At 43.9% G+C, this 16,614-nt stretch overlaps 2 protein-coding genes across 3 annotated transcripts in view; one reads left to right on the top strand and one right to left on the bottom strand.

Annotated features, from left to right (window-relative positions):
- The first annotated feature begins 714 nt into the window (after positions 1-714).
- LOC134068778 (carbonic anhydrase 9-like) lies at positions 715-13,222 on the top strand. Of its 2 annotated transcripts, XM_062524535.1 has the most exons (9): positions 715-904; positions 2,714-2,789; positions 3,275-3,301; positions 3,513-3,683; positions 4,107-4,255; positions 5,039-5,134; positions 5,245-5,320; positions 5,612-5,772; positions 12,896-13,222. In XM_062524535.1, the coding sequence occupies exons 1-9, from the start codon at positions 893-895 to the stop codon at positions 12,989-12,991; spliced, it is 864 nt and encodes a 287-aa protein (XP_062380519.1). In that variant the 5' UTR covers positions 715-892; the 3' UTR covers positions 12,992-13,222. The 2 variants fall into 2 exon arrangements, with proteins under 2 accessions (XP_062380519.1, XP_062380520.1); XM_062524536.1 differs by lacking the exon at positions 715-904 and having other exon boundaries at positions 2,742-2,800.
- A 1,441-nt stretch (positions 13,223-14,663) lies between these two features.
- The window catches only part of pcdh12 (protocadherin 12), a 17,091-nt gene continuing 15,140 nt past the window's right edge, over positions 14,664-16,614 (bottom strand). The window contains exon 4 of the mRNA XM_062524757.1: positions 14,664-16,349. Coding sequence (XP_062380741.1) covers positions 15,907-16,349 — 443 coding nt within the window. The 3' untranslated portion in view covers positions 14,664-15,906. The remainder of the gene's footprint in view (positions 16,350-16,614) is intronic.

The raw sequence follows: 16,614 nt of genomic DNA, 5'->3' as shown, positions 1-16,614 counted from the left end.
AATCAGCAGGGGAGGAAAACAACATGTGCAACGGAAGAGGAAATGGAGACTGGTGCCACCTACCGGGCGCCATTGCTGTTTTGGCATGTTCTCTGAGCGCTGCTGTTGGCCCGTGGTCTTTCACTGCGAAGACAAATGGGAATTTCCTTCCTTGCATTGTAATCAACAAACACGAACTGTGAAAAGCACAGTTTTCAAAACACATCAGGAAAATGGCAAGACAAAGTGTTAGCTCTTTGGGTACGCCATCGCTTATTGTGGCAATATCTATGCCTACTTACTGTTCCCACAGGTCCACTAAATTCGTGCTTGGGGTGGAATTAAGGCCGCTGGAGAATTCTGAAAAGGCCGACAGGTCACCGACAATTGCTTGATTTTTTTTTGTGACAAGACCACACATCATCACTAACCGAGCACAACTGACATTTAAAGAAGTATAGGGCCTATAAAGCGAGGAAATATTTTTTGATGAAGAGAGGCAATCAAGTCTTACGTGGTAACGTTCCTCATCACAGCCCACTAGGCCACGAACAGTAGACCGAGTGATTAGCTGCCCATGCTGTGATTCGTTGACATTGACAGCACTATTGGTCATGGGCAGTGCCACAGATATTTTAATGGACTTTCAAATTGCCTGAGTAATGATGGGTTTATGCAGTCATCTGAAGGAGACTGACTTGCAGTTAGTAAATTGCCTTAAGGTTCTATTTTTCCGAAGTCATTTGAAAGCACATCACATACTTTGGGGCCTTGTCAGGAAGAACAGGTGGGTAGGCGGATACCTATGATGGCCTAGCCCTATAGCGATGGCCTAACGCATGTTTTAAAAAGCGTGAACAGAGGTTTGAGAAGTTCTGAGAGACACCCAGTCAGTGTCTCAGGCCTAGCCTACATGTTTGCAAAGGTAAGAAAAAGACGGACTCTGCTCTATATTTTTGCTTAATTGCATTAAAGGCGCAGGAATTAGCGTTTGTAATTTATTAGCAGGGGCTTTTGTGCAAAATGACGTAGGCCTATACACTATATTGCCAAAGTAGCCTATTCGCTCGCCTGTCTTGACTCACATATGAATTTCACTCACATCCCCTTAATCCATAGGGTTTAATATGATGTTGGTCCACTCTTTAACAGGTATAGCAGCTTCAATTCTTCTGGGAAGACTTTCCACTAAGTTTAGGAGTGTGTTTATGGGATTTTTTGACCATTCTTTTAGAAGCACATTTGAGGTCATACACTGATGTTGAACGAGGCGACTGGCTCTCAGTATCCGCTCTAATTCATCCCTAAAGTGTTCTAATGTGTTGAGGTCAGGACTCTGTGCAGGCCAGTCAAGTTCATCCACACCAAACTCTGTCATCCATGCCTTTATGGACCTTGCTTTGTGCACTGGTGCACAGTCATGTTGGAACAGGAGCCCGAGCTGGGCTTGGTCCCTTAGTTCCAGTGAAAGGAACTCTGAATGCTTCATCATTAAGCAAGACATTTTGGACAATTCCATGCTCCCAACTTCGTGGGAAGTTTGGGGATGGCCACTTCCTGTTCCAACATGTGCACTTGTGCACAATGCAATGTCCATAAAGGCAAGGAGGGCAGAGTTTGGTGTGGATGAACTTGACTGGCCTGTGGCCTGCATGAAGTCCTGACCTCTACCCAATAGAACACCGGATGAATTAGGATGGATACTGAGAGCCAATCGCCTTGTCCAACATCAGTGTGTGACCTCACAAATGTTCTTCTGAAAGAATGGTAAAAAAAATCCCATAAACACGCTCCTAAACCTTGTGGAAAGTCTTCCCAGAAGAGTTGAAGCTGTTATAGCGGCAAAGGGTGGACCAACGTCATCATAGACCCTATGGATGAAGGATGGGATGTGACTGAAGTTCATATGTGAGTCAAGGCAGGTGATCGAATAGTTTTGGCAATATACAGTAGTGTACGTTTTAACCAAGGACCAAACAAAACACGCCGGAGATGTGGGCCTAGTAGCTCACCCCTACCTTCAGTAGACCTAATTCTAGAATAATGTTAACAAAAATGTTGCTTGAAATCCATAAAAACCCTTACTGCGTCTTTAATTCGTTCACACAAATATATGGGCATTTATGGGTGTTTTTGAGCGGTAGGCCTAACCTAAACAGGTACCGCCAGGTATGCCATGATTTTTGGAGGTGCAAACAAACGCATCACCGTGGAAATCACATAGGAAATTCTTTGCCACATAATTTTTTTTTTTTTTTTAAGCCATGTGTAGGGTCATGTAGGCTGAGTTCAATGCCGCGAGAAACATCACAGCCGAATTCAATGCCTTTGGAAACACACAATTAAAAGTTCAGAGCGAAGCGCTCTGAAATCCCTAGGCCTACTAGTTCCTATGTGATTTGATTTCCATGGTTGTGCGTTTTGTTTGCACTTACAAAAACATGGCTTACCTGGTCTGTGATGTGAGTTGCCGCTGGCTGTCTTGGTCTTTTCATTTGTCTAACATGTTTAAATCTCACAATTTAAGTTATTTGATTTAGGCCTAGGCCTACTTGTGTATTAGACATAGTCACTGAAATTGAACATAGTTCTAGTCTCGTTTAGAATACGGTAAACCGAGGCCTAACACAAAGTCGCAGTACATTAGCCTATTATTTTTGTTTTTTAACTCTGAGCTCAATGATCTTTTGGTTTTGTTAATTGATCGGATTCTTGTCTTTTGCTATGTTTTCAGATGCATCATGTGTGTTTGAGTATCCTTGTCCTTGCTTGCTTGCTTCCTGTCGCTTTAAGCACTGGATCAAGTGTGGGTAAGTTAAAGGTGTGTGTGTGTGTGTGGTGTGTGTTTTTTTTATTCTTTTATTTTAAAAAAGCTTGTCGTATCACAGAAACGGGTTTCCTTAAATATTCAGAAAAAAATCTGAATGATTAAAAACATTGACAAGTAGGCTAGTAAATAAGCCAGTTAGTGGCGTTGCCTGTTGGGGTTTGTCCATCTGCTCACTCAACACTCAAGAAGAGGTTAGATTAACTTTAATCGCATACTGTAGGCCTACCTTATGCAAACAGTTAATCTCTCTCTCTCTCAAGCAAATCGAATTCATGCAGGGGCCTACGAATTCTAAGATCAAATGTGCATCTAAGTTTAAGTGTTCCCGTCAAAATGTATTATTCAAATTGTTAAAAGCAGAAAAAGTTGAATGGAAACCCAGCTATAGTATCCAAATGGATGCAAAAGATTTTTTTTCTGACTTCTAACTTCTGATCAACCTGCATTATCACATCCATTTTACAGAATGGTGCTACCATCTACCTTCATGCAGTGAGTAGCATTTAAATTTTACTACTACATTACTTGCATGCACAAGCTCTCAATGACCAAGGATTTTTTATTGCAAGTTCCTTTTAAGTATGATTGTACTGTAGCACTTGACGTTATATGGGCATTCGGGTTCACTTGCAATGCCACAAAAACGCAGTGCACTTTTATGCCAGTTAGCATGCACCAGTCTGATCTCAGCTCCCCCAAACAGATGATACCACCTGGCCCGTGATTGCTACACGTTTCTGCAATGGAAGTCGTCAGTCTCCCATTAACCTTAAGTCCAGTCTCAAATCGATGACGTCCAGTCAACAGAAATTCACCTTCACAGGCTTCAATGACAAAGCTGGCATATCTAAGATAAAGAACACAGGCAAAAGTGGTAATATATATGACAACAAATATTAACAAATATACAAATATATATATATATACAGTCATGGTTGAAATTGTTGGCACCCCATGCTAAAGTTGACTAAAAAGAAAATTGGAAATTGATTTTAATGGCTTAAGTAATAAAATTAGGAAAAATCCAACCTTTAAGGACACACCAATTTTCTTTGTGAATGAATAATGTATCATAAATAAATAAATGTTCTTCCCAAAATACTGGGGTCAAAAATATTGGCACCCCTATGTAACCCTATTTCCAAAAGATGATTTGATATTCCTCTTTTTAGTCAACTTTAGCATGGGTGCCAACAATTTCAACCATGACTGTATATGTAAACATAAACATATGATTTCCTCTGGTGGGAGATGGGTCCTCTTACTGGTTCTCTCTGTCTGTGTCTGTCTGATTCAGTGAAGGTAGAGTTCAAAGCGGGGAAGCTAAAAGTGAGTGGAGGTGGCCTTTCTACTGCCTACAACAGCTTGCAGTTCCATTTGCACTGGGGCAATAGTTCCAGCCCTGGCTCTGAGCACACTGTGGATGGCAAGCGTTACCCCATGGAGGTACTGCTGCCCTCATCCTGATTTATTAACAATTTGCTGTGACCCTGAAGATATAACATATAACACACTCATGTGCCTTTGTGTTTTTCCATGTTCTCCTGTTCTTTCAGTGAAGCAGCTCATTGAACAGTTGTTTACAATATTATTTTGTTGTAACCCCATCGACTGTCAAAGACGCATTCTATGTAATGATTTCCCTCAAAGACCATCAAGAAGGGCCACATTACACCAAACAATTTTGACAAGATTCTTGAAAGATTCTTGAAAGATTTTAGTCTTTTGAGTAAAGTGGGGAACATGCATAAAGATTTTAGTAATCTCATTCTCAACCGATTTTTTTTTTTTATCTGTGAGGGAACCCACACATGACTATAATCTTTCTCTGCTGCCCTCTGAACACCCCACACTCTACAAGATTTTCAGTCGCAAATACATGTTTAATATTTACGACGATCTGCGCCGAATGTTTTCCGTCGCGGCATAAAGGCTATTGTCGTGAGAATTTTGACTTCACACACCACAAATACAAGATATATACAGTATAAGATAATCTTAAGAGCATAAGATAATCGGCCGCTGTCTGCCTTTGGTTGGAAGTTGGGAAATCAGGGCAAAATCAGCCCGATTATCTTTGTGTGTACCCCGCTGAACCCTTGAATGGACCCTAGTCTAAGCACTCCAATCTTTCAAGAGTCTTTCCCAAATCTTGTCAAGGTTGTTTGGTGTAAGGAGACCATAAGTTGTATCTATGAATATGCATATATGAATATTTTTCTGTTCCAGTTGCACATTGTCAATGCCAAAAGTATATACAATGGGAACTTGGCTAAGATTCTGCAGGACAGTGAAGGTCTAGCTGTTCTTGGCTTCTTCATTGAGGTATTGAGTGCTGTTTTGCTGTAACTCCTAAAATGATCAGCATCAGGTGTGAGTTAAATAGGGGAGGCCTTGAATTGAGAAGGTCCCATCTCTGCTGTGTTCTGCCACAGGTGGACTCGGGCACAACTGACCAGCCAGCAAGCTGGAGGACTCTGACATATCACCTGGCCAGCATCACAGAAAAGGGTATGCTGTGGCTATCTCAGATCTGACCATGTGTCAGTGAGACTTGGGTCCAATGACCTCCCAGGCTTGACAATTGGTCTGCGTGTCATGTATAGGAAATGAGCCTGGCCTGAAATATACAGATGTGCTGTTTTTCATTTTGAAATCTAGCCTCCATTTAATGGACTTGGTTGTTTTTGTCCATTATCAACTCTACTTTTATGGATTTAAACTATATATATATATATATATATACAGTATATATATATTGGATTTGTAGTATTTATTTTAAAGTGACTACTCTATATACAGACCAATCTGCTGACATCACTGGTATCTCCATGAATGACTTAATCAGTGGAGTGGACACCTCATCGTACCACAGATACCTCGGCTCTTTAACCACACCCAACTGCAACGAGGCTGTGGTATGGACCGTCTTTAAGAACCCCATCAAAGTCAGCAAGAATTTGGTAAGTTTGGCAGGGATGCTGTTGTGACACTGCCACATAATTAATGAAGGTGTATGTATGTGTGTATATTTTACCATTCCATAGAAGTAATATATGTTTACTATAGTGAAATCCTTGCAAGGTTAAACATTTTCTATGGTGTGTGTGTTTCAAATTGTGTTTTGGCTACAAGATAACGCCTCAATAATACAGGTGACCAGAAATACTTATGTAAATGCTGCACTGGTGCTTTAAGGGGCTACCTGGGGAAGTAAAGGGGTGGAGCTAAGGTGGCTGGCAGCGGAAGCAGGAAGTGATGGACAATAAAATGTTTGGTAATGGAGATTGAAAGGGAGTGGTGTGTTTGGGACTGGTGCTTTTGGAAAGTCTCTCAAATCCTCCTCTTTGACCTGAGAAGACAGCCTTTTCCAACAGAAGAAGGATTTTACTGGGATTCCTTGGGAATTTACTGACTGTCTTACCGGTGAGACCAATCTGGTTTATTTTTCCATTTTTGTGTAGCAATGCATTGCAAAGGACTATTTTTGTGCTGATTTTTGACCACGGGGTTTTTGGACTTTGATGGACTTCTGGGGAAAGGGGAGAATTGTTTGACATGAGCAATTGTTTGTTGGGCTTTTGGGTGTTTAATCCAAAATATATAATAGTTTGTGAAACAATTTGATTGTGCTTGTGATTGGGTTTGTGCAGGGGTTTATGTGTTTGGAGGGGATTGACTTAACTCTTTAATTTATGAAACAGTGTAGTGCTTCAATTTAAATTGTAGCCTATTTAACTATTTATTTAATTATAGTTAGATTGTTACAGAGTGGTGGCCAGTACGGGGACTACATTGTTAAGAGTTTTGTTGTTTATTGCCTCCATTTTGTGTCACCATGTCCATGATGATGGAACAGCGTGGGCCTGGTGAGCCTGATACTGAAATAGGGGAAGAACCTATTTTGAATCACACTCCTCCATTTAAACCTGGTCCATTTGTAACTTTTAGAGAGCCTGTTGCTGAAATTTCTTCACTTTTAAGTGATTTGTATTTAGAGGAACATGACTCTTCAGGTTCAGAAAATGGGGAAGATACTACAGTCACAGGTGTTTTAGACAGTTCTGTGGTTCAGGAGCTTAGGGACTCCATTAAAGGTGTACAAGATCAAGTAAACACTGTAGAGATAGAGTTTAAGGCTTCATTGGAGAGCTCAATAAATAGAGAGCATGGTCTTAGGGAATATGTGGATAACAAGTTTCATGACTTTGAGACACTTCTAAAGAACTCTCTTAAACAACTAGAGCAAGGTGTGGTGGAATGCCTGTTACGTAGGGATGAGCAGTTGAAGAAAGAGATGTGTAAATTAAAACGCTCTAGCACTCCTAACAGTTATACCACCTTTAATTATCCTACACCCAATATTAGTGACATTAGGCTACTCCCTTCTGGTGAGTGGTCTGGTACTCCTACTCTCATTACCAAGCCACCTGTCCGCATTGTATTTCCAACCTTTGGAGAATCCTGTGAAGCTACAGATGTGTTCGACTTCATCGAACAATGTGAAAACTTTTTAGCACTACGTCCCCTGTCTGATGGAGAGCTTACTGCCACTTTAGCTGCCAGTTTGAAAGGGTCTGCTAAGAGTTGGTGGACGACCGAAAAAACAAAGGTGCGTAATTGGGCTGAATTCAAGAAGTCCTTTTTGTCAGCTTTTTTAACGACTGACTACTTGACTGAGGTGGAGGAACAGTTGCACATTAACGTTCAGGCTCCTGACCAATGCCTACGAGACTTTGTTTACGAGTACAGGGCTCTGTGTCTGAAATGGAAGTCTGATATGGCCGAAGAGGAGTTGGTCAGACGTATCATGAACAATTGCAATCCTGCTCTAGTCAGTAGTTTAAGGGGAACAGTCCACACCGTGGAACAGCTAGTTAAAGTGGGGTCCATGGTGGAGCGTGACTGGTCTGCCAAGAAAGACTACTGGGCGAGAGTGAACAGCCAGGCCTCCAGCGAAAAGAATAAGAAGAAAACGACCACCAAAAGTTCCAGTCAGCCACACCCAGGCCAGAAGGGAAATCAGCATGCAGCCATGGCTAAAGCAGAACCTCCTTCGCTGCTGGTAGTGCCAATTGAGGTCCGGGGACTTCAAGGGGAAGCTGTGTTGGATACAGGTTGCACCTTCACTTTGATGCAGATGAGTCTTTGGCAAAAGCTTGCCAGACAGGGAGAAAAGTTATGCACTGGTGACCCCTTGAACTTTGTGTTAGCAGATGGAAAATCACACCAAGCAGAGGGGAAGAGACAGCTGGCATATACCTGGCATGGGGCAGTCTGGACCTTAGAAACATACATCATGGCAGACAGCAACCTAACTTTTCCACTAATTCTCGGACTTGACTTTTTAACAAAAACTAGGGCCCAAATCAACCTAGGGGAACGTTCCTATGGGGTCCCGATAAATGGGAAATGTTCCTTTTTCCCATTTCTAAATCGCAATCCTGGTAATCTGACTTGGGTTTCCCAGTACCTGTATATGGCAGTCACTCCTCCCACTTCTTCCCTGCTGATGAGCGCAGCCGAGACATCTGAGGCCCATGAAGCTCTGCTGAGAACCCACCCATCAGAGATGCAAGAGCTGTTCCAAACTTGGCCATCGGTGTGTTCATCTAAGATTGGAAAGACCAATGTGATGCAGCATCATATTCTTACCTCTGATGAAGTGCCAGTTCGTGCAAAGGCTTATCGGGTATCTCCACTCAAGAAGAACATCATTGAGCAGCAGGTGAAACAGATGTTGGCAGATGATGTCATTGAACCATCCCAGTCAGCCTGGGCGTCGCCTGTGGTACTGGTGGGAAAACCTGATGGGAGCCATCGCTTCTGTATAGACTACAGGAGGTTGAATTCTAAGACACCCCTAGATGCTTACCCTATGCCATTAATCCATGAGATCTTGGAGTCTTTGCATGGGGCAAAATGTTTCAGTACTTTGGATCTCCGGTCTGGTTATTGGCAAGTGGCTATGAGTCCTGAGAGCAAGGCTAAGACAGCGGTCATAACACCAATGGGCTTATACCAGTTCAAGGTTATGCCATTTGGTTTAAAAAATGCCGCAGCCACGTTCCAGCGGCTAATGGAAAACGCTCTGGGGGAGTTAAGGGGGCGTAACTGCTTTGTATACATTGATGACATCATAATTTACTCCCCCAACACAGAACAACACCTGAAAGATCTCCATGATGTGTTCTCAAAACTACATTCTGCAAATTTGACTTTGAATTTGAAAAAATGCCACTTCTTCAAGACCCAGCTCAAGTTCTTAGGACACATTGTCACGGATAAAGGGGTGGAGATTGACGCTGAGAAGACCAAGGCAGTTACCACTTATCCTACTCCAACGAACATAAAGTCTCTTCAAAGATTCTTGGGTCTTGTGGGGTGGTACCATAAATTTATTCCTCACTTTGCTGACAAGGCTGCTCCTTTGAACAACCTGAAGCGGAAATCAGTGAAGTGGGAGTGGACAGAAGAATGCCAAAACAGTGTTGACCAACTGAAGCAAGCACTGAGAAACGCTCCTGTCTTGGTCCAGCCTGATCTAAGCTTGCCATTCCAGGTGCACACGGATGCAAGTGATGTGGGACTAGGAGCAGTTCTATCTCAGCAGACTACGGATGGTGAGAAAGTAGTTGCATTTGCTTCAAGAGGACTTAGGGGGGCAGAAAACAATTATTCTACATCAGAGAAGGAGTGCTTGGCTGTCGTATGGGCTGTGGAGAAATGGCGCCACTTCCTGGAAGGAGGTAGATTCGACGTCTTCACAGACCATAGCGCTTTAACCTGGGCTTTCAACTGTCCCAAGACCAGTTCCAGGTTGACCCGCTGGACCCTGAGGTTGCAGCAATTCAGCTTTGAGGTCCATTACAGGAAAGGCTGTATGAACATTGTGCCGGATGCACTCTCGAGGGCAGGAGAGGACGAACAGCCATCCGCGATGGTGTCTTATATAGCTGCTCATCCAACCCCATGCTCCTCCGATTTGCCCACTTCTCTAGCTGAGATCGCGCTTGCTCAAGACCAAGACTCGGAGGTCAGAGAGATGCGAGGCAGAGAGACCACCACTGGCCAGCAGGCGGAGCGCATTGGATGGGAAGTGCTCCAGGGTGTTCTCTACAGAACAATTCCCATTAAAGGAGTGGGACTGAAATATCAGCTGGTAGTACCAAAGGAACTGACCTCTGTTTTCCTTAAGTACTTCCACGACAGCCCACTAGGAGCACACTTGGGCAGGCTCAAAACCCTGTTGCGGATTTTGGAAGTAGCTTGGTGGCCTACAGTCAGGAAAGACGTGTGGCAGCATGTAAAGCAATGCAACATCTGTCAGCAATACAAGCCAGAGAATAGGAAACCTGCTGGATTTCTACAGTCCACCGAGGTGGAGGAGGCAGGCTACATGCTGGGGCTGGACTTCATGGGACCTTTTCCACGGAGCAAGAAAGGAAACCTTTACCTACTGGTGATAGTGGACTACTACACTAGGTGGGTTGAGTTATTCCCTATGCGGGACAGCAAAACTCCTCGGCTTTGCCAGCTACTAAAAGATGAAATTCTGACTAGGTGGGGCGTCCCCAAATATTTAGTTTCTGACCGGGGCCCACAGTTCACCAGTCAGCTCCTCATACTACTCTGCAAGAAGTGGGGAATCATACAGAAGTTGACCACCAGTTACCATCCGCAGACCAATCTAACCGAACGTGTCAATCGAAATCTGAAGACCATGATTGCGTCCTTTGTGGGAGAACATCATGAAGACTGGGATAAGTGGATTGCAGAGTTCCGTTTTGCTATTAACACTACTCAACATGAGACTACTGGACGGACTCCGGCAGAATTGGCCCTGGGAAGACAGGTGAAAGGTCCTTTGGAGAGGCTTATTCATCAAGCTCCAGCACCACAGCCCCAGCATCCATCCTATTCCCTACTGGAGCGACAAAGGCACATGGCACAGGAGGTAAAGCAGAGAGTGGGAGTGGCCAGACTCAGACAAGCCAGATACTATAATGCCCATAGGAGACCCGCACATTTTCATGTGGGAGATCTGGTCTGGGTTAGGGCCCACCCTCAATCTAAAGCCTCTGATAAGTTTTCATCAAAGCTAGCGCCAAAATGGACAGGGCCAGCAGAAGTGATGAGAATATTAGGTCCATTGAATTATAGGCTTAAATGGCAAAACACTGACAAAACTGACACCTTACATGTGGGTAATCTAAAACCATATTTTGGGGTTGGGTCCCTCTTGCCTCCGGCTGGGGGGGGGGGGATCTGTGACACTGCCACATAATTAATGAAGGTGTATGTATGTGTGTATATTTTACCATTCCATAGAAGTAATATATGTTTACTATAGTGAAATCCTTGCAAGGTTAAACATTTTCTATGGTGTGTGTGTTTCAAATTGTGTTTTGGCTACAAGATAACGCCTCAATAATACAGGTGACCAGAAATACTTATGTAAATGCTGCACTGGTGCTTTAAGGGGCTACCTGGGGAAGTAAAGGGGTGGAGCTAAGGTGGCTGGCAGCGGAAGCAGGAAGTGATGGACAATAAAATGTTTGGTAATGGAGATTGAAAGGGAGTGGTGTGTTTGGGACTGGTGCTTTTGGAAAGTCTCTCAAATCCTCCTCTTTGACCTGAGAAGACAGCCTTTTCCAACAGAAGAAGGATTTTACTGGGATTCCTTGGGAATTTACTGACTGTCTTACCGGTGAGACCAATCTGGTTTATTTTTCCATTTTTGTGTAGCAATGCATTGCAAAGGACTATTTTTGTGCTGATTTTTGACCACGGGGTTTTTGGACTTTGATGGACTTCTGGGGAAAGGGGAGAATTGTTTGACATGAGCAATTGTTTGTTGGGCTTTTGGGTGTTTAATCCAAAATATATAATAGTTTGTGAAACAATTTGATTGTGCTTGTGATTGGGTTTGTGCAGGGGTTTATGTGTTTGGAGGGGATTGACTTAACTCTTTAATTTATGAAACAGTGTAGTGCTTCAATTTAAATTGTAGCCTATTTAACTATTTATTTAATTATAGTTAGATTGTTACACTGTGGCACAACTGGCTACAGGGCTCACACCATATATGGGTCCAAGTGCCCATGGGGACCCGGGTTCGAGTCTGTCCCAGGTCATTTCTAGCCTGACTCCGCCTGTCTACGTACTTCCGCTCAATTTCTTTTCCATACAGTACTCTGTCTGGAATGCTTTGATCCACTTTCATTTACTCCGGCAAGAGCACCTCCGTCCAACCAGCGAACCAAGGGCGTTTCTGAGAGCGATTACATTTAGCCTATCGTTATGTCCCCTGTGGTTAACATGCGTCATTTACCAAACGTTAGTGATTGAACTCCAGTGATTTCAAACTTAAGACAAGCATCCACCACCCAGGAAATACACGTTTGCATATGGATCTAGGCCTGACACTCTGCGAAGAGTCATGGGGTGCCTCTCAACATCTCTCCTCTATCCTCGCTGCTCAATCCTCCAGGCTCGTTCCCACTGATCTATAACGAACACTGGATAGACTATTCAATTGTTGCCGGCCCATCATTCTTTATGTAGATCAGTGAGGACAAGGACCGAGGAAGGAAGGGAGGACGTATAAAAGCCCAAATGAGGGGCACCCATGGTCTCCAGGCTAGGTAATTTCCCCAACCCAGCCCATCCCTCTCCCACTCGCTTCCTGCCTGCCTCTCAACCGTCCTAATAAAGGCAAAACATATTTGTTACGTGTGTTCTGATTTAGTCAGTGTGTTTTCTTCCGGAGAATGTTTTTCAAAGCGAGTGTGCCAGATGGGCTCCTCAAGGGACTCACTGGTTGTTGTTGATGCCTGAAGGTAGATGCAGTACATCCCCGAGTGAGCATAGCTCACAAATGGTATGGTGTAATGTAAAGATTGTTTGGATCGTCCCTAATGTCTTTGCATTTCAGATTGACCTCAGGCAAATTATGCTAATCAAAAATTTCCCTGAAGTCAACAAACAAAAAAGTTGCATTAATAATTGGGACCACAAATATCATATGCCGCAATCTGTATTTCATAAATGATTGGATTCATCAGTAATGTCCCTGAATTTCAGATTGACCTCTTCAGCACCACCGTGCGAGTTGGAAACCGCAGCTCACCGCTTATGACCAACGTGTACCGCAGCGTGCAGCCCCTCAATGGCAGATGAGACTGGTCATTTCTACTCAGTAGCCAGTTATGACCACTGATCTATAAGGTATTCTTTATAGATCAGTGGTTATGACCTATTGACCTCCCTTAGCTCTTCAGAATTATGCTAGCTAGCACTGTGCATGGAGGAGTACGTGTGCACTGTGCCTATATTATATGAGTATGTAAGAGTATGAGTGTACTGTGTAATACTGTTGACCTGTCCAATAAAAGCACTTGTTTGACTATACCGGCTGTATCTTGTGTGTATACAGTATATTATGAGTTTGTAAGAGTAGGAGAGTACTGTGTATGTTGACCAGTATTTTTAATAAAAGTATTTGTGTGACTACTGGCTGTATCTTGTGGGTTCTGTCGTGTGTGTGTGTGTGTGTGTGTGTGTGTGTGTGTTTGAGGGAGAGCAGCCCTATGGACGAGCGACTGGGAAAACTTGACCCCCGTGTGTCTACGCAACCATATACTTTTTTTTTTTTTTTTGGCACATAAGGTTACCAGGCTCATACATTTCATTAGTGTAGTCTATCAAAGCTGTTTTTTAGACTTGTGTGTACAAATGCAAGTGAATTTAAGAAAGTGTGTCTGGGTTCCTGTAAGCGCACTTGTTAAAATGTTGGGGCAATAGGAGCCAAATTGTTTTGGAGCGATTGGGTTCATCTTTCTAGGTTCCAAGTTAAATCACATATTTAGAGTTTAACTGGTGGTGTATCCTAGCAATGAATAAGAAACATTACTTCAGGTTAACAGTTGCCAAGTTGCCATGTGTAATCACAGTAGAAAAACAGAGGGGGGCGCTACATTCCTAGAGAAGTTCAATGCACTGTAAGTTTGCAACTCCTATGCTTGAAGCCCTCCTTTGTCTTCAGTTTTTATTTCAGTGGCTTTGGGAGTTCTTCCCTATTCATTTTAACCATGAGGACACTAAAATATTGTTTTGTTACTCATCTTTTTCCCATTGTTTCTGGACATGGGATATATAGGACATACTTCCTTGTGTCCTCCTGATTCTCTCATAGTTCCAGGTGTTGGCATGTCCCTCAGCAGAGGCTGTTACTGGGATATGGACCCACTTGGGTAATACCCAGAACCAGGACCTGGTTCTGATGGACTATGATGCAGGCCAGTACCTCCTGATTCTGATGGACTATGATGCGGAGCAGTACCTGGTTCTGATGGACTATGATGCGGAGCAGTACCTGGTTCTGATGGACTATGATGCGGAGCAGTACCTCCTGGTTCTGATGGACTATGATGCGGAGCAGTACCTCCTGGTTCTGATGGACTATGATGCGGAGCAGTACCTGGTTCTGATGGACTATGATGCGGAGCAGTACCTGGTGGTTCTGATGGACTATGATGCGGAGCAGTACCTGGTTCTGATGGACTATGATGCGGAGCAGTACCTGGTTCTGAACCGCTGCAGTCAGCATGTGCTGTAATACAGTGACTAGATGATGTAAAGTGAAAAACTGTCCTATGAAACTGAGGTTTTATGCTTTAAACAGTGAGAGTTAAAGCCGTTTCCTGTTCACAGTTACTGCCAGCTTTTTTGTTTTATTGTACCGGTACTTGGAAATTCTGAGCAATGATTTCTGTATGTGTTTTCTCCCCACTGAAAGTGTACTATCACAAAGTAGAATGACGTTAATGAACTGAAACAAACTGGATTGTTTTGGATCTTGCTTTATTTTATCAAAATGTTATACAAAAATGTTTATTTACAAAGTGCTGTTGGTTTGGGTTATGGAACAATAACAAATCTCAACATAGGCCTATACTAACATTGCTCATATTGAGAACTCATTACATCTCTTACAATAACTTATGTCAAACAGTTCCATAGATTTTCGATGTTTTGAGACTTGTTGCGACTTGAATTCTCAAAATGCTGTCCGGGTTTCATTTCTGTTCTGATTGGCATATACCACAAAGGAATCTCCAATGCTGCCAGGGCAACGGCCTCCAAACTACGTGAATTCTAATATGTTGATAACTCACAGGGACAAAATACCAAATATTATATGTTCACTGACAAAAGTATTTACACGGGACAGAAATCAGTAGGAAAAAAACAATCAACATGTGCGTGGGGAAAGGGAAGTGGAGACTGGTGGCACCTCCAGGGTTCCATTGTAGTTCTTTTGGCATGTCCTCAGGAATGGGGCTCGGAGCGTGAAAGTGGCCGTGGTGGTTCGCAGCGAAGACGAATGGCCATTTCCCTTCTCTAGATTTGTGAAAATCAAACATCTTAACAAACATGTCAACAGTGGATAACGCGGATGAGCGATTGCTCACAACAGAAGACATTGGCAATTTTGTTGCAAGACAACAAGATTGAGACACCATCATGTGCTGTGAAAAAAACAAGATGACATTTTGTCCGTTGAACTCTGAATACTTTTATAATAGTCGTAAAAGAAAAGTACATAAGAGCTACATTCTAACACTTGAGAGGAGGATTCCGATTAAGTGTCCTGTTGTCTTCAGGATGGCCTTGACCTATCCAGGATGCGGTGCAGGAGGGGGGGGATAATGACTGTGGACGTCCGCAGTAATGTCCCTGAAGTTCCCCGCACAAGCAGAGCCGGGATTGCAACTCTTCCTGTCGCTGTGGAGTTCAGCGGGTCCACAGCCTCCTTGGCTTCCGCAGCCACAACAATAGAGCAAATTAAAAAACCTTCAAACATACAGACTGCTCTCAGAGAAATACAGGACTGGGCGGGTTTGATGACAAGTTATGTCTCTAATGGCACCACTGTTGACTATGACTGTGAGTGCAGAAGTATGTCACACTGACCAACTGTTGGGGGGCGCAATATTAAATCAGTCTACTAGAGTAGGCCTAATGTCTCCAAGTGGAATCGCTATGAAAAAGTCTTCACTGTTTTGAGCCAGTGGCTTTGGCGGTTCTTCCCCTCAACCAGAGGAGTGCATGCTGGGAGCGGCCATCTTGTCGCTGCCAGCTGGGTGGCGCGCGGATGAAAACGGGGCGCCCCCTGGTGGTGGCGTGTCCAGGCCGAGGGAGCGGCGGTACGCCGCGGAGAGTCTGTAGAGCATCTCGGCGGAGGGCCGCGGCTGGGCGTCGGCCTTCTGCGTCAGCAGCATCTCGAACAGCGTGCTGACCTCCGACAGCAGGGCCCCGCCCAGCGGGCCCGCCTTCTCCGGCGACTTGCCGAACGTGGAGAAGGAGGAGGGCGAGGCCGAGTCGTCGCCGGGCCCGCCCTGCGAGCCGCTGCGGCCACGGTCGTCGGGGGACTGCGGCCCGTCGGGGATGAAGACGTTCTCGTGCCAGTCGCCGGCCAGTGGGAGGGAGAGGCGAGCGATCCAGCCGGGGTCCTGAACATCCGCAAACACATCATCTGGTGAAAGAGGGAGAGAGAGAGAGAGAGAGAGAGAGAGAGAGAGAGAGAGAGGGAGAAAGAGAGAGAGAGGGTGGTCAGACTGAGGTTTTGTAATGGCAGACAAATTTGCTTGTTTTTAGAATGAGACATCTCAAAAGAAGTCAAACTTCTTCATTTAAGTCAAATGATTTTATGAGAAAGTGCCAAGAAAGTCTCTTTATACTGAAAACATTACCAACTAGATTTTTTTTTATCTTGATATAAGATGAATGGCACTTGGTTA

The sequence above is a fragment of the Sardina pilchardus genome, chromosome 21 (assembly GCF_963854185.1).
Source record: "Sardina pilchardus chromosome 21, fSarPil1.1, whole genome shotgun sequence".
NCBI lineage: Eukaryota > Metazoa > Chordata > Actinopteri > Clupeiformes > Clupeidae > Sardina > Sardina pilchardus.
The sequence above is the reverse complement of the archived record's forward strand: the minus strand, read 5'-3'. Positions and strand labels throughout refer to the sequence as shown.